The 19,092-nt window shown below is 45.1% G+C and overlaps 1 protein-coding gene and 2 non-coding genes across 3 annotated transcripts; all 3 read left to right on the top strand.

Annotated features, from left to right (window-relative positions):
- Positions 1–7,481: 7,481 nt before the first annotated feature.
- Positions 7,482–7,553, top strand: TRNAC-GCA. The gene has a single exon. It is a non-coding gene; the product is annotated as a tRNA-Cys (tRNA).
- Positions 7,554–12,118: 4,565 nt separating this feature from the next.
- Positions 12,119–13,145, top strand: LOC118900934 (DNA damage-regulated autophagy modulator protein 1-like). Its single transcript, XM_036863829.1, has one exon. The coding sequence runs from the start codon at positions 12,273–12,275 to the stop codon at positions 12,987–12,989; it is 717 nt and encodes a 238-aa protein (XP_036719724.1). The 5' UTR covers positions 12,119–12,272; the 3' UTR covers positions 12,990–13,145.
- A 5,651-nt stretch (positions 13,146–18,796) lies between these two features.
- Positions 18,797–18,868, top strand: TRNAC-GCA. The gene has a single exon. It is a non-coding gene; the product is annotated as a tRNA-Cys (tRNA).
- Positions 18,869–19,092: the final 224 nt, after the last annotated feature.

The following is a 19,092-nucleotide window of genomic DNA, read 5'->3' as shown; positions in this document are numbered from 1 at the left end:
GACTCAGCGCCAGACCTGCCGCCGGCCGCGAGAGCCTCGGGCTTTGGTCCCCCGCGCCCCGAGGGACTCGATAACCAAAAAGGATCTCCCCGCTCCAGGGGGCAGCCGGGCCGCCCCCGGTGACCACGGCGACGGCGGCCGCCCCCCCCCATGCGAACCCCAGGAGACCCGCGCCTTCTCCCCTGGGGCGCCCGCCACGTCGCCTCTGCTGCTTTAGGTCCTGCGGGGCGATCTGGGCTTCTTGTGTGTTTACTTACTTGGACAGCTGTACCTCATGTCTACCTTTGATTTGAAATGGAAAAAATTCTTCCAACAATAGGAATATAGCTCACTAAATCCCTGTAGGCAGCCACTTAGAACTTTCTATAAAGTGTGGGTTAGCTATAAAAAATATTTTTAATGGGATGGACAACGGAACACAATACCATCACCTAAAATTATTTTGGTGAAGAACTTTGTATGGGAAGATGTTCATGATATTTGTCCAGTCTGCCCAGAATGATTATATTATTATATATATGATTATATATATATTGCATATATAATATATAAAAAATGATTATAAAATGATTACATATATTATCATTGGGAGGTTTGGAAGCATATAGTCAAGTAGTTTTCTTTAACAGTGAGAACACAAGCCATTTTTATACATTTTCTAACTTAATTTTTTAAAATTTCGTAATAACAACAGTAATATTTTATAATATTTTGTAATAACAAGAATAGTATTTTTAAAACAAGGAGAGAAAAATAAATTTATCAGTCGGAAAACTTAAGGGGCGAACCGGGGCCGGCGGATGGAAGGAGCCTTTGAATGGCGCCCCCATGTGGCCGTGAAGATGCATTTCCTTTGAGAATTTCCTCTAAGTGGGACTCTGCTGAAGAGGGACCTGCGCACCACGTGCTCTGTACTCTGCTGGGCTTCGGGTCTGGCTGCCGGGGTCTTAAGGTGCCCTTTGTTTTCGCTTCATCAGCCTGGGCTGAACGTACAGCAAGGGGGTCATCCCGGATGCGTTCTTTGGGTATGAAAGTGGACTCTCCCCAGGCATGGCGGCGGGGCGACACTGTACTCACACGGTTGACAGAGGTCTGTTCCGAGTGCCTGATTTTCTTTTTCTCACTGATGCTAGCCCAGCTGTTTTCTCGTGTCCCCTCCGCCCCACCCCCAGCTCTCCGGGATTGCCTCTCAAATGTGGGGTTGAGGGTAGGGGATAGGGATTTCCCGATCGGAGGCCCTGCACCCTTTTGCCTTTTGGAGGAAATTCCTGAGCACGCAAAGTCGACCCTTTCACTACAGGAGAATGTTCTAGAATCTGCCCCGAGGTCCTTTACCTCCCCCCCCCCACAGCTCTTCTTCCACGTGATCTCTCCTTCCCAAATAACACATCCCCTCTACCAAGGGTGGACCCCTGTTTTGTGGGCCTGAAGCTTGTATAATTTGGGGCATATTGAGAAAAAAACCTTCACAAAATTACAATTTTTAAAAAGTCGGTACAGAGCTGGTACAAGGGATGCTCTCTGAAACTCTTATCTAAGTCAGTTTTTACAATGATGGCCATAAAATGAAGATTTTTATATTTCTATCCTTTTTACATTTATTGGTTGATTTGTTGGTAAAGATTTTGTAAAGCTTTCCTTTCTCTACCTAAAATTTTTTTTAAAAAAACCTACTAACATGGATTCATGGATTCTCTAATTTAATGAGCTATAACACATTCCTCCATTTGTTTTGATGCTCAGATTGTCCCAAATTTAGCTAGCGGTGAGCCTCTTCAAGCTGGCCCTGTGTTCTGTTGACATGTTCCCATCAGTTTTTGAGCATGTTCCTACTTCCTGGCCCGAAATGTTCCATGGTTCACATTTTAGGTTTCTTACCCAGCTGTGGAATCAGCCAAATCTCCAAGTTTCTGGTTCTTTTTTTCTTCTTCTTAATTTCTTAATTTATTTATTTGTGGCTGCGTTGGGTCTTCGTTGCTGCACGCAGGCTTTCTCTAGTTGCCGCGAGCGGGGGCTACTCTTCATTGCGGTGTGCAAGCTTCTCACTGCGGTGGCTTCTCTTATTGCGGGGCATGGGCTCTAGGCACGCGGGCATCAGAAGTTGTGGCACGCGGGCTCAGGAGTTGTGGCTCATGGGCTCTAGAGCGCAGGCTCAGGAGTTGTGGCGCTCAGGCTTTGTTGCTCCACAGCATGTGGGATCTTCCCGGACCAGGGCTCGAACCCATGTGCCCTGCATTGGCAGGAGGATTCTCAACCACTGCACCACCTGGGAAGTCCCTCTGGTTCTTTTAAATGGTGTTTAATAACCACGATATGGGCATTAGGAGTGCTCATTGCAACTGAGGTGTTGTTTCTAGCACCTTTTCAGAGGGCAGAGTTAGAAAATGTATGTGTGTACTTGTGTGTGTGTGTGTGCACGCTGTGTGCTTGTGTATTCACACAGCTACTTATGATTCCAGTCCAACTCCACAGTTCTTCCTTGCCTATCTTCATTCCATATTTATACCTCCTGTCTCCCACTATTAGAACTCTGGTTCCCCCAAATATCAATATATTTACTCAATTTCTCAAAAACGTAAGTTTTGTGGGGGACTTCCCTGGTGGTCCAGTGCATAAGGCTCCATACTCCCAATGTAGGGGGACCGGGATTCATCCCTGGTCAGGGAACTAGATCCCGCATGCGTGCTGCAACTAAGAGTTCGCATGCTGCAACTATGAGCCCACATGCCGCAACTAAAGATCCTGCATGCTGCAACGAAGATCCCATGTGCTGTAACTAAAACCCGAGGCAGCCAAAATAAATAAATAAATATTAAAAACAAAACCATAGGTTTTGTAAATTACACCAAAACAACTTCCTAGGTAAAGTTCAGTATCTATTTTTCCCCTTAGAATATATACCACTGAGGGTGTTTTCTTCTTTGTGGTCATGTTACCGATGTGATATAACATTAGGCTTTTGGGTTTTGTTTATATTTATTTTCAGCTTCATCTCTTCATACTTGAGTTATTTTTGGGAAATGTAAAACAGTAAAACAATTCAAAAGTCAAGGCTATATAAAATTGTACACTCAGGGAAGACCAATTCTCTACTCCATCCCTTATATCTCATTTCCATCCACCTCTGAATGATGTTCTATTTCTTGATCTGGGTGTGAGATTACACAGGTATATTATTTTTTATTGTTCATAAGGTTGAATGATTCATGCAGTTTCATACATGCATGAAAAAGTGAAAAAAAAAACCCAGTGAGATGAGCCAGTCAGTATTCATCAGAGAGGAAGAATCACTGTAAGTATTACTGAACAATGGAATTATTATGGAAATAAGACCTTACACAATTATATCATGAGCTGGGAGAAGTAACAGTCCAGAAGGGGGAGTTGGAGGATCAAAGAACAGTCACTTATGAGCCTCCCTAAAGCAAGGCAAGGTGGAAAGTCGGAGGTGAAGAGGGATCTGGGAAGCCAAGCATATCCCACCCCTGGAGGGGAACCGTGAAGGGGCTGGTGAAAAAGTTGATAGGAAATCAATACTTCTGCATAGTTACTACTTCTGTAGGTCCTCAGCTAAGTATCTGGTGGTGGCACTGGGGCTCCTGTTAATGGACACGCAGTTGGGAAGAGAAGCTGGACACGACGGGGGTGGTTGCAGATAGGCTGGAATCTGTTGGTGTCTGTGTCTGGCTGTCACACACCCAACTGCAACAACTTTCAGAGAGCAGTGCCTGCCGCTTCACTTCCACCTCCCAAATATCACGCGAATTCTCATTTTGGCCAACTCTAACTCAAACGTCTACGAGGAAATGATTCTGGGAAAGTAGTTCCAGCTATCCCAAGCATAGGTGAAGGTGTTCAATATCATTAGTCCTCAGAGAAATGCAAATTAAAACCACAATGAGATTAAAACCACCTCATACAATTGCACACCCCTTCGAAGATCTAAAACTAAAAAGACTGACCCTACCAAGTGTTGACAAGGACGTGGAGCAACTGCGGATGGGAATACACTCTTGGTTGAATGTAAAATGTTACAATCACTTTGATCCAGCTGTTCTACTTGCAGATATTTACCCAAGAGAAGTGAAAGCATGTATCCAAAGATTTGTAGATGAATGTCACAGCAACTTGATTTGTCATAGCCAAATACTGGAAATAACACAAATGACCATTAACAGGTGAGAGGTGAGTGGGTAAACAAAACTTAATATATATATATCCATACTGTAGAACACTACTGAGCACTAAAAAGCACTAAAAAGGAGTGAACTATTGATGCATGCAACAACATGGGCAAATCTGAAAACAGTTATATTGAGTGAAAGAAGCAAGACAAAAAGAGTGCATGTTGTATAATTCCACTTTCATAACCTACTAGAAAATGCAAGGTAATCTATAATAATGGAAAGCAGATCTGCTTGCTCCTGTCAGTGTAGCCCTAGCCATGTCCCTCCACACTGGCAGCACTGGTTTTCATTCCCAGCTTTCATTTGGCACTCCTAGGACCAGCCTTACTGTCAGTGCTCTGTCTCTGGGAGACCAGCCTTCTGAGCTCCTGAGGTACCAGCACCAGCTGGGCAGCACCACATCCTCACAAGTCTGAGTCCCAACTCTTCAGAGCCCCTCCTTCCAGCTTCTGCATTCTGATAACTGCAACCTCTTTCCTTTTTCTGTCAGCACAAGGAGTGAGAGCTGCTTCCCGGAGTTATTACCTCTGCATTACCTTGCAGTTCTCTCTCTGCTGTTTTATCTCCTCAGCACCTATTTAACCAATTCCCTGTATTAAATTCTCTCTGTTGAACTGCCTAGTGTACTTTCTATTTTCTGACAATATCTTGACTGACACATGATTGACACATCTCTTTTTCTGATCTATGACTCATCTTTTCACTTTCTGTCTGGAGACTTTTAGTACACAAAAGCCCTTAATTTCAATGAACTAGAATATATCAGTCCTTTTCTTTATGGTATTTATGTGTGTCATGATTAAGAAATCCTTCTCCTACTCCAAAGTCATAAAGGTTTTCTCTTATATTTTCTTTTAAAAGTTTGAAGATTTGTCTTTTATATTTAAGTCTTGAATCCTCCTGGAATTTATTTTGTGTATGGATATCCAATTGTCTTAGCACCATTTATCAGGAAGTCCACCCCCTTCCCCTCTGCACTACGATGCCACCTCTCTCATATATCAGTTTTTCTCTATAGATAGGTCCATTTCTGGGATCTCTATTCTGCTTTATTGTTATTTGTCTATCCTTGTGCCAACACTACACTGTCTTACAGCTTTAAACTGTAATAACTCTTCATATCTGATAGGACTAATTTCCTTGTCCAGCTCTCATCCTTCAGGAAAACACTAGCTATTCCCAGCTCTTTCTTTTCCCACATAACTTTTAACATCAGTGTGTCAAAGACTATAAAAGTCATAACCGGGATTTTGACTGCAATTACATTAAAACTATAGGCTAATTTGGGAAGCATTAACATCTTTACAAAATTGTTATTTTGTCCTACCCCAAAACAGAGCATATCTCTTCATTTAGGTCCCCTTCAATGTCTTTCAGTGAAGCCTTAAAATATTTTAAATAAAGGTTCTGTACAGCTTATATTTATTCCTAGGGATCCTGCATTTTTGATACTATTTTTAGTGACATATTTTAAAAGATTTTATTTCTAACTCTTCATTATTATGTATAGGAATTGATTTTTAATAACTTTATCTTGCAATGTGTTAAACTTGATAGTTCAACTAATTTGTAGATTATTTTGTGTTTTCTATCAAGATAATCATACTATCTATGAACAATGGGTGTTTTGTTCCTCCTGTTCCACTTTTTTAAAATCTTAATACATTGCCTCTGGTTTTAGGTACAATGTTAAATAGAAACAATGCTAACAGACATCTTTGCCTTGTTTCCAGTTCTCAAGAGAAGCCTTATGATGTTGACCATTGGGTGTGACGATTGGTGGAGGTGTGTTTATTTGTTTTAGAGACACGCTGCTGGATATTTTTTGAGTCCTTTTTTTTTTTTTTCTAAAGATGTAATTAACTAATTAATTAATTAATTTATTGGCCCTGCCACACCGTTTGCAGGATCTTAGTTCCCCGACTGGGGATTGAACCTGGGCCCGGGCAGGTCAAGCGCTGAGTCCTAACCACTGGGCTGCCAAGGATTTCCTGAGTCCTTCCTTTTTAACAAGAGAAATTTTTATATGGGTATTCTTCTAAGTCTTTCCATGTTTTTAAACTTTTCAGTAAGAGAGGGGAACATTTCTAAGGGAGCCAGAAGACTGATGAGGGAGAATAGCTGGTGAACGAGTGTCATGAACTGTGAACTGGCTTATCTCTGGCAAGAAGGAGTCGAACCCAAATGCAGGGGAATGTATTTGCACAAGTTTGGAGAAACAGATGTGAAAGTACCAGAAGTGTTCATTTGGCTGGTGGTATCTGAGATATTTTGCATTTATTCCATACTTAGATATCTTTGCTAATTTTGCTATCTTTACTTTCATCCAACAAATATTTATTGCATACCTACTTTCATGCTCAGTGTTGTGTTAGTCACTGTAGAAAAATAGAGAGATTACCTTTTACTTTGCAACAATGTAAATAACATGTCACTAAATTAAATTGATGGATGATGTGGGGGGATATTTCCCTTGTCCGGGGTTTCCTTTGCAAGCCCCTGTACATTCCCAACGTTGGTCTCCTGGACACAGATATAACAGGCACTTTCACCACCTTTGGGCAGTTGTCTTTACTCTACACTTTTGAGGTCTATATGGCCTTTAGATCTCCGGGTGGCGTTGGCCAGGGGCTAGGTTCACTCCTCAGGAGCGCGGTGCTATGCCTCAGGCCAGGGGTTCATCCAGCAGAGGCATCCCTGGTCCTGATTCTCGGGGAAGTCCCTGCTGCTCCAGCTGTGCTGACCTCCTGGATTGAGGCCCCTTGGGACAGCTGGACCGGCTTCCCGGGCCCCAGGATGGGGGTTGTGGCCTCTTCGGCAAAAAATTCAAGTAATTTCTCTGGATTCAGTCAAGACCCTGCCAAAAGCCAAGAAGTAGCTGTGATGAGAGGAAAGAAGAGCAGAGAGGGTGAGTCGGGCAACGTAGCCCCCAGTCCATCCTGCAGGACAGCGGTGAGGGTGGAGAAGAGAGTGCTGCAGGCAAGTTGAAAGCAGATGGAGCTTGCTGAGGGAGGAAGGAAGCAGGGGTGGTCCGGCTCTTAGCAACCAGCAGGTGCCTTCCAAGTGGTACCAAGAAAAATGAGACTGCAAGATTGTGAGCAGAGAAGGTTTCTGGGGGCCAAAATTGGGAGGGGGATCTATGGGGAAGAAGAGGGCTAGAAAGTTAGCTTTCTGTAAAGCAAAATTTCCCTATCTCCCGAACTTTCTGAGAATCAATAGAAATTTCAGTCCACAGTGGGTGTGAGCATTTCAACACAGGTGAAAAGGTATTTATTAGATACTCCTAACAAGCAGGGGGGTATAGCTCAGTGGTAGAGCATTTGACTGCAGATCAAGAGGTCCCTGGTTCAAATCCAGGTGTCCCCTGAAGTAAGCTTTGTTTTAGTACCTACACCAAATGGCACCTTCAGGTGGGCTCTTCTTACTCGGCAGATTGAGGGGTGCAATAATTGGTAAAGGAGGTGGGGGGGCGGGTAGGAAGGAAGCTTGTCTAGCTCATCTCCTGGGCGGGGGCAATGGAAAGTCCTAGAACCAGAAATGTGGTTCTAGCCAAGACCATGCGGACTCAAGGCTCACCCGAGCATTGTGGGAATGTAAACATACACTTTCCCTGGGCCCCCTCTCCAGAGATTCAGGTTTTGTTAGGCCTGCAAAGTTTTGCTTTTCAACAGCACCCTTCCTTCCTTTCATCCACTCATATCACAGAAGCATTAGATGATTTTCTCCGGTGCCACATTTAGCACCTGCTGTTCTGGAGCATTCTAAAAGCCCTTCTAGGACAACATCAGTGGCTTTAGATGACTTGCCATGAATCGGGGGGAGGAGAAGCTGCAGGGCTGCCAGGTGGTAGGGGGTCCAGGCTTGGGGGAAAGAGAAGGTGAGAGGGAATGGGTTTAGTTTGCAGTGGAACTGTCCTCATGGGCGGATGGAAAGTAAACAGAGGCGCTGATGAGGCTACACAGGTGCTTATTAGACAGTAATAACAAACCTGCGTGGTTGAACCACACTGACCCCATTTGGTCAGCTTCATCTCAGGCTGGCAGTCCTACCCCCTCGCCTTCTGCATGACTGAACTTCAGCCTACTCAACAAGGAATGCACCCAAGACAGGTAAGTTCCCTATCAACTTTTACCCTTGCCTTCATCTGAGATGAACACTGGAAGAGTGCCTTGTGTTAACCTAGGTGGTTAATGGTCATGAGATCCCCAGGGGGAGGAACAAACCCTGGTTCCCGTCAGTGTGGACATGCTTCTGCCTTAGTAGTCAGATTTTAGCTTTGGCCCCTTTAAATACCCCTGTACCCCTGTGGGCAGCGCAGAGTGCAGCTGCCAGTGCTTCAGGATTGCCGTCCGCCAGATCCTACCCTATGTAAGTTATCCACAATAAACTTTGTGTTTGTACTTTATGGAGTTGCCGGCTTCATTTTTCAGTCTTAAAGTTCCTTCTTGGTTAGGAGGATATCATTCAACATCTCCACCTTCCAACAACAGCCTTTCAGATTTCTGATTGAAGCAATGCCTTTTTACCTCTGGGCCCTGTGGAATTGAGTCTTCGTAGGACAGAAGAGAGGTTGGACCGTTTAGATCTTTGCCAGAAAGCCTCTCTAGCTTCTTGCAGCCCCAGGTGAACTTCTCCAGGGCTGACCCGACCCCGATCCCCATTAACACTCATCTTTAGAGCCTTGCAGATGTCACCTTTCCTGTGGGCACGTCCCACCTCACCATGCACAGGCACCGCCATGGGGGGGAATGGGAGCTCTGATGCCTCTTGTATGCTCTCCCCATTACGGAGCACAGGGCAGTGCTTGCAGGAGGCCCCCAGGGTTCCAGTCTCTCCGTCCTGAGCTGCTTCAGCAGGGTCCGCACAGAGCAAAGGAACTAAAGAAAAGGCAGCGAGGGGGCTGTTTGGGGAGCACGCTGACTGCTGGCGACTGGCTGCTACATAAGAGGGGCTGCAAGCCACTTTCGACCATGAGGCCGTGTGCCCCGTCTAGGGGCTACTTCCCTGCCCCCCTGCACTCACGCAAGGACCTCAGTCACCAGCCTTGAACAGGGCCCCTGGAAATGCACCGTGGACGTCTGCTTCCGGTCCGAGCGGCAGAGACTCACAGAGCCCGTGGGGATGAGTGAGCTGCAGCATATGTTTTCTCAGGAAGATGAGCCAGGTGACCTGCTTTAGAGAGTCTTTCAGTGCTGACCATGGAATACTGGAGGAAGGCTGGCAAAGGCAGTGGTTTTCGTTCTGTTCTAATTGGTGCTCAGTTATTCTTTGTGGCAGCATCTAGATGGTGGACCAGTTGTCTCTTGCAGGAGCTCTTACTTCAGGTCAATAAACCCACATCATGACCATATGGGGGCGCTTCTAGCTAGTTCACTCCTGCAGTTCACAGACTTCAGTGTATGAGTTTACTGCACTGTTTTATTCCACTTGAAATTCTTATTCTGAAGGTCAGGGGACCTCTCACTCCACTCAACCTCTTCATGCACTCAAAAACAATAGTTAAAAGCAAAAAGCTGAAGTCAATCCTGCATTATCCCTGGCAGGTTTTCTCCTCCAAAGCAAGGGAATAATAATAGCCAATAATAATATAGCCGTAGTTGCAATCCGCTTACTTAGATAAAATATTAGCCTAAGAGACATGAGGTTATCACCAACTTCAGGAAAATTAAAAAGATCCAGGTTAGGGACTGGGAAGTTCACCAACCTCCCCAGCTGTCCCCACCAGCGCCCTGGGGTTTAATGCACAGATACAAAGACTGAAGAGACACCTTCTGGTGTACGTACTGCATGTGTTTCCAAAGAGGTTGGGCAGGATCTCTTCAATTTGCTGTTTTGTAGTGCAGAACAAGAGAAAAACAGACAAATAAGTTCTAAAGGCCCTTCCGGTAGTAATTGTCAATGCTCCTCCAGGCTGCTGCTGTCACCACACACTGAGGAAAAGGGGGAGATGCAGGCATGTGAAGGCGTAGGGTTGTGGAACTCTGGGGCCTGGGGGACGACCTCTCTGGACTGAGTTTGTGGAGGAATAAGTTGCTGGTCTTACCAGCTCTCTAGAAATAAGTAGAAACTTCCAGTATGTTGCAGGAGTCCTGGGTGTGACCATGAAGGTGAAAGGTGGTTATTAGACACCTATAATAAGTAGGGGGTGTGTAGCTCAGGGGTAGAGCATTTGACTGCAGATCAAGAGGTTCCTGGCTCAAATCAAGGTACCCCCTGCCATATTGGATTTTCTATTCATGGAAGCTGTTACTCATTCCATTTTCCTTCATCCATCAGTTAGGATCCTACCTGAAACTGGAAGCTACAGGTCAGCCCTTGTACAACAGCAATCTGGGTGGAGCCTCTTCCCATGTCTTCCTGCACTAATACTCTATGTATCTATCCTCATGGCATCAGGACTGTTTTCTTCTGTATGTTTCTCATTTCTCCAACTCTACTGGATCCTCAGAGAGAAGGCAAGGCCCCTGATGCAGACTGCTGGGCTTTTTTAGGGCAGACAAGAGAGCTGTAAATACAGATGACTTCCCAGGAACAGATGTAAATGGTAACCCTAGGGACTTCCCTGGTGGCGCAGTGGTTAAGAATCTGCCTGCCAATTCAGGGGACACGAGTTCGAGCCCTGCTCCGGGACGATCACACATGCCGCGGAGCAACTAAGCCCGTGCGCCACAACTACTAAGCCTGCACTCTAGAGCCTGCGAGCCACAACTACTGAGCCCTCATGCCACAACTACTGAAGCCTGTGCGCCTAGAGCCTGTGCTCTGCAGCAAGAGAAGCCACCACAATTAGAAGCCCGCACACTGCAACGAAGAGTAGCCCCTGCTCACAGCAACTAGAGAAAAGCCCACGCGCAGCAATGAAGACCCAAAGCAGCCAAAAATAAATAAAATTTAAAAAAAATGGTAACCCTAAATTATCACCCTCACCCCTCCTTCCCACCAAAACAGGTTGGCACAGTGGAGTGGGGAGGGTGGTCAGACCTATGGAAGCAAACGGCTGGGAGCCCAGGTAGGGTAGGTGGGTAGTTTTGGAGACCTTTGTCCAGCTCTTGGGCTAAACCAAGGTAATGGGAAATGGGTTGGGGATTCATCAGGCAGCTTTTCTCCTTTTCTCCTTATTGATGACCCCACCCAGGGACTGAGGACTGGAAAGCTGCAGGCCTGAGGGAAGATGTTTTACTAGAAGCCCGGTCTGGCAGCTTCCAAGAAGTCAGTTCTGGAGGAGATCTATAACTTAATTTTGCAGAGTTGAGTGTTACCACACAAATGAAAGATGTTAATTAGACTGTACTAGTGTTCCTGGGGGTATAGCTCAGGGGTAGAGCATTTGACTGCACATGAACAGGTCCCTGGTTCTGGTACTGGCACAAAAACAGATATATAGATCAATGGAAGAGGATAGAAAGCCCAGAAATAAACCCACGCACTTGTCAATCTGTGACAATGGAGGCAAGAATAGACAATGGAGAAAAGATAGTCTTTTCAATAAGCGGTGCTGGGAAAATTGGACAGCTACATATAAAAGGATGAAATTAGACATTCTCTAACACCACATACAAAAATAAACTCAAAATGGATTAAAGATCTAAATGTAAGACTGGGTACTATAAAACTCCTAGAGGAAAACATAGGCAGAACACTCTTTGACATAAATTGCAGCAATATTTTTTTGGATCCGTCTCCTAGAGTAATGGAAATAAAAACAAAAATAAACAGATGGGACCTAATTAAACTTAAAAGCTTTCGCACAGCAAAGGAAGCCATAAACAAAACGAAAAGACAACCTATGGTCTGAGAGAAAATATTTGCCAACGATGCTACTGACAAGGGATTAATTTTCAAAATATACAAACAGCTCATACAGCTTAATATAAAAAACAAACAACCCAATCAAAAAATGGGCAGAAGCCCTCCGGGGCCGGGCCTGCCCCGCCGTCGCGGAGCCTCCCGCCCGGCTGCCCGTGGCTGTTCGCGCCGTGGCCGCCGCCGCGCCGCGGGTCAGCACGTGCGCGGCCCCCGCCTCCCAGCAGCGCGGAACCCCAGTTCCGACCCCGCAGAGCGCAGCGCCCTCCTGGCGGCGGCGCGATGCTGTGCTTCCTGAGGGGAATGGCCTTCATCCCCTTCCTCCTGGTGACCTGGTCGCCCGCCGCCTTCATCGTCTCCTACGTGGTCGCCGTGCTCTCCGGGCACGTCAACCCCTTCCTCCCCTACATCAGTGATACAGGAACAACACCTCCAGAGAGTGGTATTTTTGGATTTATGATAAACTTCTCTGCATTTCTTGGTGCAGCCACGATGTACACAAGATATAAAATAGTAGAGAAGCAAAACCAAACCAGCTATTTCAGCACTCCTGTTTTTAACTTGGTGTCGTTAGTTCTAGGATTGGTGGGATGCATCGGAATGGGCATTGTAGCCAATTTCCAGGAGTTAGCTGTCCCCGTGGTACACGACGGCGGTGCCCTTTTGGCGTTTGTCTGCGGTGTTGTGTACACGCTCCTGCAATCCATCATCTCTTACAAATCGTGTCCCCAGTGGAACAGCCTTTCCACATGCCGCATACGGATGGCCATCTCTGCCGTTTCCTCCGCAGCCGTCATCCCCATGATTGCCTGTGCTTCGTTAATTTCTATAACCAAGCTGGAGTGGAATCCAAAAGAAAAGGATTATGTATATCATGTAGTGAGTGCGATCTGTGAATGGACAGTGGCCTTTGGTTTTATTTTCTACTTTCTAACATTCATCTACGATTTCCAGAGTGTCACCCTAAGGATATCCACAGAAATCAATGGTGATGTTTGAAGAAAGGAGAATTCAATCTCACTCAATGAAAGTGGCAGACAATTTCTAGAAGTGGTACAGAGGATAGACAGGGTTTTAACACCGCCCTGCGTGGAATTCATCTGCAGCACATCCAGGACTTGAATTTCTTTAAGAATTCCCAATAGTTGTACTATTTCCAAAGAATCTAAGGTGCTGAGGGGACGACGAGCCCTGGTCTGGGAAGATACCACATGCCATGGAGCAACTAAGCCCGTGCACCACAACTACTGAGCCTGTGCTCTAGAGCCCGCGAGCCACAACTACTGAAGCCTGCGTGCCACAACTACTGAAGCCCGTGTGCCCTAGAGCCCGTGCTCCTCAACAAGAGAAGCCACCACAATGAGAAGCCCGCGCACTGCAACGAAGAGTAGCCCCCGCTCACAGCAACTAGAGAAAGCCCCGTGCAGCAACAAAGACCCAACGCAGCCAAAATCAAACAAACAAATAAATAAATTTTTAAAAATAAAAAAATTAAACCTTTAGTAAAGAAAAAAAAAAAAAAAAAAAAAAAAATGGGCAGAAGACCTAAATAGACATTTCTCCGAAGAAGACATACAGATGGCCAAAAGGCACAGGAAAAGATGCTCAATATCTTTAAGTATCAGAGAAATGCAAATCAAAACTACAATGAGGTATTACCTCACACCAGTCAAAATGGCCATCATTAAAAAGTCTACAAATAATAAATGCTGGAGAGGGTGTGGAGAAAAAGGAACCCTCCTACACTGTTGGTGGGAATGTAAATTGGTGCAGCCACTATCGAGAACAGTATGGAGGATCCTCAAAAAACTAAAAATAGAGTCACCATATGATCCTGCAATCCCACTCCTGAGCATATATCTAGAGAAATCTCTAATTCAAAAAGATACATGCACCCCTATGTTCATAGCAACACTATTTACAATAGCCAAGACATAGTAACAACCTAAATGTCCACCAACAGATGAATGGATAAAGAATATATGTGTGTGCGTATGTATAGTATATATACATATATATATATAAAACTGAATCATGCTGTACACTTGAAAGTAACACAACATTGTAAATTAACTATACTTCAATAAAAATAGAGGTCCCTGGTTCAAATCCAGGTGCCCCCTAGTTTATGTGCAATTTTGGTAGCTAAACTTAGCTACATGCATGTTACATGGGTCCCCATTGAAGATTTAGGAGATTCCCATTCGTTGGGGTTTGTAGGAACAACCCTAGAACCTCCCTCTCAGGGTGGCATAGTAGGAGGCCATGTGATGTCCCTGGATGCTATCGGGCTCATCCCCTTGACCCCATTATAATCAGTAAAGGGTCAGAAGGCATTAGTCCAGTGCACTCCTAGTAGGTTTTAGAAACTACTCAATGGTACATATAACTGAATCACTTTGCCGTACACCTGAAACTAACACAACACTGTAAATCAACTATAGTCCAATATAAAATAAAAATTTTATTAAAATGCCAAGAAACCACAACAACAACAACCGTTAAATGAATAAAATTATGCGTAATTAGTGGGCATGGAGATGTCAACCAGACTTTCTTAGTCTGCGGAGTAGGTCTAAACTACTATGCGTCCTGTCACCCAGCAGATGAATGAACAACTGGTATCTCTGCAGTGCTGGAGCCACACCCCCTGCTTTGCGGTCCTGAATCAGTGGGGTTGGCCCGCAGGGAGCAGGCAGGGGTCTCTTTCCCTTGTCCCCCGGCTAAGTGGGTCCACGGGGAGCCCTCTGTCCGCAGCCCTGAATCCTCTTCTCCCCCATCTCTCTCTCTGTGGCCGAGAACAAAACCCAGAGAGCGATCAGTCCCTCAGTTAAGTTCCTCAAATGCTTACTCTGCCGAGCAAGAGGCAGGCCTTGAGAGGACCCAGGAATGAGTGAAATCTAGACACGACAGTTCATCCTTCACTCTTTCTCGCAGGGAAGAGTGATTTGCAACATGAAAATATGTTGGATGTGATAGAAAGGAGCTTAGAGCACAGCTGGGTTGCTCTGAGGGTTGACTTCGTGACAGCTTTGCAGAGATGGGGGGTTGGTCAGCTGGGTCTGGAAGGTGCATGTCCAGGCAGTGTGGGAGAAGGGCATGCCAGACAGACAGCGTAAAGAAACAAAGATGCAATGCTTTGGGAGTGCTTTCTGGGTGAAAAAGGTATATGTGTGCATGTCTGTGTGGATGTGTGTGGGGGTGTGGGTGTGACCATGCATGTGGGTGTGAGTGTGTATGTGTGCATCTGGGGTAGGTTGTAAGTGCGTGTGTACCGTGACTTTGCAGGGGGGAGGGGGGAGAGAGTGTGACTGTGACCTACTGTTGGAGGTGGATGATTAGACTGAAGAAAATCTGTGTGTAAAATGTGTTTCAGAGTTCGGACACTGTTCTGTGGGCCATAGGGAGGGCTGTGGCTGCAAAGAAGTGAATTCATTTCCTTTATTTCAGGAGGTCACTTAGGAGACATCGCAGAGAACGGCTGGGAGTTTGCCAAAAGACAGTTCCTTAACTGATATTATTTTTTGAGCACCTACTATGTGTTAGTACCATGCTGGGCAATTTATCTGAAGTTGCCATATTTATATGTCACGAGAAACTTATCCTTATTTAAGACAAAGAAATGGAAGCTTACAGAGTTAAAGAACTTGCCCAGTGACACATACAGAGTAAGGAAACAAATACAGAGGAGAAAAAGAATTCCAGAGAAATTTTCAGGATGTAATATGTGGGACTTGGTGATTTATATAAGATACGCAGGATGAAGAATAGTGTGTGGAGGCAGAGGTGGAAAATGAAAATTACTGTAATCCAGAGAGAAATACGGCAGTAGCTACAGGGGAAGGTGGGAAACCTAATTTAACTTAGGCTAGAGACTTGAGCATACTTTTGGCTGGGGAGGGAACAGGACGGAGAAAATTGAATCAATTCAGTTCTGAGGACAAGAGTACAGATGGAGCCATTTACTTTGGAAGGGGGAGGAGAGGGGAATGTTTTTCTCTGAGATGGAAGGGAAAGGACTAAGGACAGCTGAGGAAAGATGTCTCTGAGATACGAAGGGAAATCAAGGAGTTGAGGTTTAGCTGAATCTATTCTCTCTGTTAAGCAGAGGTAACCTCCTGTGCTGGAGCGAGAGCACAGACGCGGGGGGGTGGGTGGGGGGAAGAAAGCATGTTATTGGTGAGACTGAGATCCAAACAAAGGCAGTCGGAGGGTCTGTGGTGGGGAGGGGTGAGCTGATTCTGCACCTCTCTGAGGGCCAACTTTCGAGGGCACTGAGAACATCGCTGTACCCAGATACATCTGTCCCCACCCAGGTCAGCACAGGGCAAGTGCCAATGATTTTATTCTCTAGCTCTCTATTTTTTATTCTATGCAAATTCCAACCTAAGAAGTTTAGGTTACTGTCAACAGCAGACAAGATTACTGGTTCACTCGTGTACATCCCAGTCCCAGTTTCTGTCAGCCACGCACTAACCATCTTTTGGGTGATCCCCTCGGCAGAGGGGTCCATTAGCTCAATGGACACTTGTGGATTTTTCACCAGTTGCATTCCAGGGTGCAGGGATCTCATCTCTAACCTCTGAGGGTCTTTTCCTATAGTCTACAAAAGAAGGCAAAGGAGAGAAAAAGAAACTAGGACTTGCAGGACAAAAGAGATAGAAAATTTAAACCAAAATATTATCAGTATTAACATTAAATATAAATGTATGAAATACCACAGTAAAAAGACAAAGAATGCCACTGAATTAAAGAGACAACTATATGTTATTCACAGGAGGTAAATAAAAAACATAAGGATATAGACATATGGATAAACCTATGGATTGGTGGTTGCCAAAGGTAGGAGGGTGGTGAGGGGTGGGAGAAATGGGTGAAAGGGGTCAAAAGTTAAAAAAATTTTTAATGAAAAAAAATCCATTTGGGGGACTTCCCTGATGGTCCAGTGGCTAAGACTTCACACTCCCAATGCAGGGGGCCTGGGTTCAATCCCTGGTCAGGGAACTAGATCCCACATGCCGCAACTAAGAGTTCACGTGCTGCAACTAAAGATCCCACATGCCTCAACGAAGATCCCGCACACAGCAACGAAGATCCCACATGCAGCAACTAAAGACCCGGCGCAGCCAAATAAATAAATAAATATATATATATATTTTTTAAATCCATTTTTAAAAAGAGAGAGTGGAAAGAACTAGCTTCCTGCAACAGAACCCAAGAGAACACTAGCTATTCCAGTATCAACAGAGATGGTTGCATTAATATTACTCTGGTGATTTCAATCAGATTCCAAGTAAGGATACATCTGGCATTCAGACAAGAAAGGGTCTCATGCCAGAGCTCAGTAAAGCAGTGAAAACCAGGGACCTGACCGGTTTGGGAAGGTGAGAATTATCCAGAACTGTAGTAATAATGGTTAGTCATATTCGAGTGCTTACTACACATCAGAGACTGTCCTAAGGATATTATCTTATTTAATCCTCATATCAATTGATATTTCCCCCAATTTACAGATAAGAAACTGAGGCTCAGAGAGTTTTTGGAATTTCCTTTAAGTCACACACTCTGGCTTCTCTGCCTGAGGCTAAGGGGTCATGGGGTGTTGCGACTTCTCTTTCCTGAATATCAGTAAAATTCAATGTAGAGTTTCTAATACATATAGAATAATATATATTAATAATAATATTATATTATTATTATTATATATATTATATATATGCATATATATATGCAGGGGATCTTGGGCAAGAAGTTTAGCTTCTCTGGGCCTCAGTCTCCTCATCTGTGAAATGGAGATAATGAGATGCTGGTCCCCAAGGTTTGATGTATAATAAGGTGATATATGTGGAGGCTTCTCAGCTGTATACTGTTGACAAGAGAAATCCAGAGGACTTTAGCATCATGGTAGGAATCAGTATAGAAATCAGTGTTTCCCCAGCTTCTTGGCCAGGAGAGGAGGGGAAGCGGCTGCTGGGCAGCTAAGGCCCCAAGGGGGAAGCTGGGGGTTAAGAGGGAGAGATTCCAGAAGGCGGCAGAGAGAGTTTGCAGGAGAGAAAGCTTACCAGCTCCCATGACAACAGCAGAAGCAGGGCCTTGGCGTGGCTGTGGAGATGGAAGGTGCCAATCAAAGTAAGCTCATCGTCCAGGTGGGATAGGGCTTTGTCCACAGATCAGAGAGCCTCTGGGTAGAATATGGTTCTTCTCCATCAGCATTGTTTGGTCCTTGAATTATGTTAGCTTAGGTCCATTAATGATTTGGGGGATTCCTAAGTCTACTCAGCCACCTAATTCTGACTGTTTCTAGGAGTGGGTCATTCTCCGTGATTCTCCATCTATATTAACTGAAGACGTGGCGGTTGGGAGGGTCATTTGTGTCCTAGACTATAGTTTAGTAGAAAGCACTCTGAACCGAATGTTAGCCTATGAGGGTCAGGCCTTCATTAGGTGGGTTTGGACAGACACCTCAATCACCTTGAGTTTCTGTTTTTTAGGTGCCCACCATGATGGGCACAGGCATCTGACTCTGAAGGCCATTCTATAGCCAATGTCAATGCTTCTCCAGGCTGCTGCCCACACATTGGGGCTGTGGGCTGGGGAGGAAGTGGGTGGGAGGGGGGACATAGGCTGTTGGGTTTTTGAGGAGAGAACCTGTTGCTTTTTCTGTGGCAGGTTGATGAGTTTTCACTGCAGTAGGCCTGGCAGTTCCCAAGAGAGGGCCATCCGGAAGTGGCAACTCATAGGTTTACACGGAGTCTGGGTGTGGCTAGACAGATGAAAAATATTAATTAAGTCACACCATAGCAGAAGGGGGTGTAGCTCAGGGGTAGAGCATTTGACTGCAGATCAAGAGGTCCCCAGTTCAAATCTGGGTGCCCCCTACTTATTCTTAACTTTTACCTTTGGTGCTGCATTTCAACTTCTTCCCCATTAGACATCAACATAAAGACTTTTTTTCTAGAACCAGCAAATGGTGAAGCTTTACTATGGTAGTTGGCCATTCTTAACTCTAAATATAAATTAGAATCACGTGAAAAGTCTATAAACATGCCATTTCCCAGGCCTTACCCCAGACCAATTAAATCAGTGTATTTGAGGTGGAGCC

Source organism: Balaenoptera musculus, chromosome 9 (genome assembly GCF_009873245.2).
Source record: "Balaenoptera musculus isolate JJ_BM4_2016_0621 chromosome 9, mBalMus1.pri.v3, whole genome shotgun sequence".
NCBI lineage: Eukaryota > Metazoa > Chordata > Mammalia > Artiodactyla > Balaenopteridae > Balaenoptera > Balaenoptera musculus.
Note: the sequence above shows the minus strand (reverse complement) of the source record. Positions and strands in the feature narration are given on the sequence as shown.